General features: G+C 49.9%; 1 protein-coding gene across 1 annotated transcript in view; it reads left to right on the top strand.

The window, feature by feature from the left end:
• The window catches only part of CNBD2 (cyclic nucleotide binding domain containing 2), a 38884-nt gene that overhangs the window by 20881 nt on the left and 12498 nt on the right, over positions 1–5505 (top strand). Inside the window, exon 5 of the mRNA XM_015407509.1 lies at positions 3688–3839. Within this exon, the coding sequence (XP_015262995.1) occupies positions 3688–3839 (152 nt within the window). The remainder of the gene's footprint in view (positions 1–3687; positions 3840–5505) is intronic.

The raw sequence follows: 5505 nt of genomic DNA, 5'->3' as shown, positions 1-5505 counted from the left end.
CGGTAAGCGGCCGCTGCCCAGCGGAGCTCCTCCTGGGCCGGAGACCTCGGACCCTGCTGGACTGCCTGCACCCAGATCGGGCTCCGGAGGGGAGTGGCTTGACCGAGCAGCGGGAGGCTCCCCGAGGGTTTTTTCCGGAAGACACGGTCTACGCCGAGAACTTTTGCAGGGGGCCCACATGGCTGGCGGGCCGCGTCATCCGTCCACTGGGAACCTGTATGTATGAAGTGTCGACGGAGTGCGGGCAAGTACTTCGGAGACACGTTGATCAGCTCTGGTGGCGCATGCTCCCAGAACACACCAGCACGGGGAGCCCAGAACTGCAGCCGGCGCTCGAGGAGGACGCGCAGCCACCCCTAGAGCCGGCCTCCACCCCAGGAGAACAGCCGATCCGGACACCGAGTCCACCTGCGATCGCGGAAGAGGGCCCAACTGCAGGAGTTGCAGAGCCAGAAGGGCCTCCACAGGTAACACACCCCGACACAGTTGACAGGGCCCCCGAGGCCCCAGTACCACCCCCCCGACGGTCCACGAGAGAGCGACGGTCTCCATCTTATTTGAAGGACTACGTCACCTAGGGTGGGTCCGAACTATGGGGGGAGGGATGTAGTGTATGCTGACCACCACCAGGGGCCAGCGAACAGCCAGAGCTTCGCTCTGAAAGAACAATAGGGACTAGGCTCCTAGTCCCTCCACTGGGGAACCAATGGGAACCGTGGCGGGAGATTCAAACCCACCAATGGTGACCAGGGGTGTGTCCCCAGGTGTGTATATAGTTGGCTTGCTGGCCATTTGTTCCTTATTCTTGTTGTGTACCAAATAAAGCGTGCTATGCACCACGTCGTCGTCGGTCGTTTATCCATGCGGCAACCCACTACATAACAGAGGGCTACTAGTGTCCTGGCCCCACTGCTGGACCTCCTGATGGCACCTGGTATTTTTGGCCACTGTGTGACAGAGAGTTGGACTGGATGGGCCATTGGCCTGATCCAACGTGGGCTTCTCTTATGTTCTTAAGCCCAGTAAGACCTGGCAACTCTAGATCTACAGCCCCTCCCAGTCCTCCACAGACTTCATCCCCAAATCTCCAGGAGTTTCCCAACCTGGATCTGGCAACCCTACCCTACCCTACTCATGACAGCTTCCAATATTAAAACAATAATATACAACAAGGGGTAAATCACAATAAAATCAAGCCACTTCCAAAACAATCAAAAGCAGAATGGCATCAGACTGCAGCATTAAAACAATCAACAAAAGACGAAGGAGAGGCAATCAATAGCGACAACAGAAATGGAATTTAAGCGGACTCAGAGAGAACTAAAGTCCAGTGAGATTGGCACCAGGCAAACTTCTATGTGGGGGGCCATAGTAGGCAAAGCCCTATCTTTGGTGCTCATCCACTTAATGTCAGAATACAGCCTGTCTGACGATCATCATAGCTGAAGGACTGGATCAGAGGTGGTCTGCTAAGTACCCCGAGGATTTATACTGTTAATCAGTGATAGTCAGATTTTGAATTCTTGGAACCATTCTTATCTACGTGCAGTCTAGAAGGCTATTTCATAATACAAAATCAAAAGAGTTTCTGGCTGAACATTAGGAAGAGCTTCCTGACAGAGCGGTTTCTCAGTGGAACAGGCTTCCTCGGGAGGTGGCGGGCTCTCCTTCTTTGGAGGTTCTCAAACAGAGGCTAGTGGAACAGGCGTCCTCGGGAGGTGGTGGGCTCTCCTTCTTGGAATTTCACGCAGAGGCTAGATGGCCATCTGACAGCAATGCGGATTCTGTGGACTTCAGCAGATCACGAGAGGGAGGGCAGGAAGGGCTGCTTCAGTGCTTAGATCTTGTGGCCCTTTCTTACACGACCAGGGAAACGTTGATTGCCACCTTGGGGCCAGGAAGCAATTTTTCTCCAGGCCAGTTTGGCCGAGGATCCTGGAGGAGTTTTTTGTCATCTTCTGGGCATGGCACAGGGTTCACTGTGTGTGTGTGTGTGGGAGGTATTTGTGAATTTCCTGCACTGTGCAGGGGGTTGGACTAGATGACCTTGGAGGTCCTTCCAACTCTATGTATCTATGATCCTCTCACTGTAGTCAGTCAGCTGCATCTAACTGTAAGGCTTCCCTGGTATGGGGAACTGATGCTCAGGTATAACTTTACATGTACATACGAACCCATTGCATAGCGGTTATAATGTGCAGTTGCAGCCTTAGCCCCAGCCTCTGTTTCCCCGCACCCCTTAATCTACAAAGCAGGTGAAACAACTCACTGCAGGGAGTTCAAGCAAAGCCTGTTAAAAGTGAGTTGCCAACCAGACCTTTCAACCATCCCATGTGGAGTGGACCAGGCCTGGCCGTCAGCATACCCTGAGGTAGGGTTGCCAGTTCCCCCTTCACCACCGATGGAGGATTGGGGGGGTGGGGGTGGGGTTGCCAGATCCAAGTTGAGAATTTTCTGGAGATCTGAGGACAGAGCCTGAGGAGGACAAGGAGCTCAGTGGGGTTCTTGTTGTGTGTCCTCCCACCACCCACACTTCCTGCTGCAGCACACACTGATCAACATCAACGGGGGGGGGGGGGGGGGGGGGGGGGGGGGGCCCGGGGTGGAATGAGCATGTGGATGGTGCTTGGGGGGGGGGTTCAACAGTGGGAGTGCTTCTAATGTCCTGGCCCCACTGGTGGACCTCCTGATGGCACCTGGTTTTTCTGGCCACTGTGTGACACAGAGTGTTGGACTGGATGGGCCTTTGGCGTGATCCAACGTTGGCGTCTCTTATGTTCTTATGATGGGGGAAGGATAGATGGCTAGGAGGAAGAAGAGAGGAGAACACAGACAGGTGGGCAGGGAGGTGTGTGTGGGGTACACGGTAAGCAGGGGAGGGCCCCCTGGGGACTCTCTGACCAGGGCCTACTGAGACCTGGAACCAGCCCTTCTGAATGGGTGCTCAAAATGTCGGAGACCTGCAATAGTCTGCGAGAATTTGTCAGTGTATTAACAACCGACCCTGCATATCTGATCTCTATCCTCTTGTACTTCAAGCTGTTAACAGTTTAGGGAAATAGAAGGTACATACTCGGATTGACTGAAGCCCCCCCTCCCCAGGCTTGGCTTCAGACTGTTCAGTGACCTGGACAGAAAGAAACTAACCTGCCCCCTGCTTTATTTATCCTTCTTTGGTAAAAATTGGTACCCAGGTCTGTACTGTAATACGATATATTGCAGCGGTACTGATGGTGACGTCTTTGGATGATGCTGATTGGTTGAACTCTACCACTGTCACCAAGGTAGAGGCCAGGTGGAAAAGTCCCTGACCGAGCCACCGTGATCCTAGTAAGATCTGCCCACCACTGACTGAGCAGCTGGGCTCTTAATGGTCTCCCAGTTGGCTAAGGAGGAGTCAAGAAACAAAGGACCGGAAGCCATCCAGCTGTAGAAGTGGAGTGGAGGGAGCATAGGTAACAAGGACTGAGGCTTGGGATGGTGAGAAATCCAGAGGACTGAGCGGGAAACGAAGGATACCAGAGAGAAAAGGGAAAACTGCTTGAGAGGTGAGTCAGGCCTGGTAAAAGCTGCTGAAGTGACGAACCCTACGCCCTTTTGGTGTAACCAGACAGATATTTGCCCGGAGGCCTCTCGTTTTGGCAGACAGCTCTAACTCATGCATGTGTTCTTCCCACCTGTTCATAGGAAGTGGCCCTCATAAAAGACGCGACGCGAATTGCCACTGTGGTCTGTATGGAAGATACGGAACTGTTGGTTGTGGATAAGAAAGACTTTTTCGGCTATCAATTGGACCAGGAACTTCACAGAGAATTCCTGACTCGGTATAACTACTTGAGGTAAAGTCTCCCTCCTCCTGTCAGCCTCTATGATTGCATTTTTCATTGCTCGTTTTCTTACTGGGTTGAACTTCATGACAGTGTATATTCATGCTTTCCTGTGTGGATGTAGGATCTGTACATTGTTGGAAATTGTGCTTTGACAGATGATGTGAAAGACCTCACCCTGAGACCCTGGAGAGTTGCTGCCAGTCTGAGTAGACAATATTGACATCAGGTTGGTTGCCAACTTCCAGGTGGGGCCTGGAAATCTGCTATTACAACTGATCTCCAGACAATAGAGATCAGTTCCCCTGGAGAAAATGGCAGTTTTCGAGGCTAGACTCTGACACTATATCTTGTTGAGGTCCCTCCCTGCCCTCCCCAGACCCTGCCACCTTAGGCTCCACCCCCAAATCTCCAGGAATTTCCCAACTCAGAGTTGGCAACACTGGGGGGGGAGCAGATTTTTTTCGGATCATGATGCTATGGTGTGGTCTTTCCTAAACAAGGACAGATTGTTGTTCCAGTGTAGCAAAATGAAAAAAAACTAATGTTGAAAAACACTACTTTGTCTGATTTGTATCTCCCCAACTGTCTGACAGATTTTCCCCGCCTAAACTTCAGTTCCCTTCAGTGACTGAGTCGCTCTACGGTAGCGTGTATATCTTCTCTATTGATACAAACCTGAAACTGTCCCACCCTTTGTTTAGGCTTTAGACCCAGTACAGGAATTTGAGGAAAAGACAGGAGCTGTCCTATTTTATAAACTATGATGAAATGGCACAAGGCAGATTAACTTTCAAAAACAGAATAAAGATTTTATTAAACAGGCAGTGAATATGTGTATGATAGGGGTAGTCAAGTTTTTCGATTGCTGAGGTAAAAACTTTCTAATATATAGAGATGAATTCTTAGAAGTACTTTGTTCAGTATATTTTGGCCCTAACACAGTTCTTATTAATGTTTCTTCTGGAGGACAGTGTCTGCTCAAAGTTTCTAGATTAATATCTTCCTTCAGAGTTCTAGGTTTTCCTTTAGATATTACAGCTTTTCACTAACTCCTGAAATGTCTAAGCTTCTCCGCTTTATCACAGATCAGGGTTCTCTTCCCAATGCCTTTCACTGGCAGGAAGTTATTCTCCTTGTCCCTAAGAAGAAATAACTCCTTTTACTATTTAACTTGTATGGGAGGTCTCTCTAACTACCCAGACCTCCTGCCAAATCCTTCTCCAGTATCCTTTGTCTGTATAAGGCTGTTCTGTAGCTTTCCTGCCTGAGAATCTAAATTCTTTCAGAGGAGTTTTAATATATTTAAGACAATGAGGTTTCTCTTCTTCTCTCTGTAGAAATACTTTTCTGACTATTGCCTGTCAGCAGGGCTTTTTTTGTAGAAAAAGCCCAGCAGGAACTCATTAGCATAATAGGCCATACCCAACAGCAGAAACTCATTAGCATATTAGGCCACACCCTGACAGCACAGCTCATTTGCATATTAGGCCACACCCCATGTTACCAGAAGTGTGGTCATCCAGCCACACCCACCTTTTCCTTCTTATTCTCTTTACCTTGTTTGTTGTCAAAACCCAGGGCTTTTTGCATGTTAGGCCATACACCCCTAATTGTAGCCAATCCGAATGAGTTCCTGCTGGGCGTGGCCAACTTGGGAGCCAGCCAGAACTCCGTT

Source organism: Gekko japonicus, unplaced genomic scaffold, assembly GCF_001447785.1.
Source record: "Gekko japonicus isolate JY-2015 unplaced genomic scaffold, Gekko_japonicus_V1.1 scaffold870, whole genome shotgun sequence".
NCBI lineage: Eukaryota > Metazoa > Chordata > Lepidosauria > Squamata > Gekkonidae > Gekko > Gekko japonicus.
Note: the sequence above shows the minus strand (reverse complement) of the source record. Positions and strands in the feature narration are given on the sequence as shown.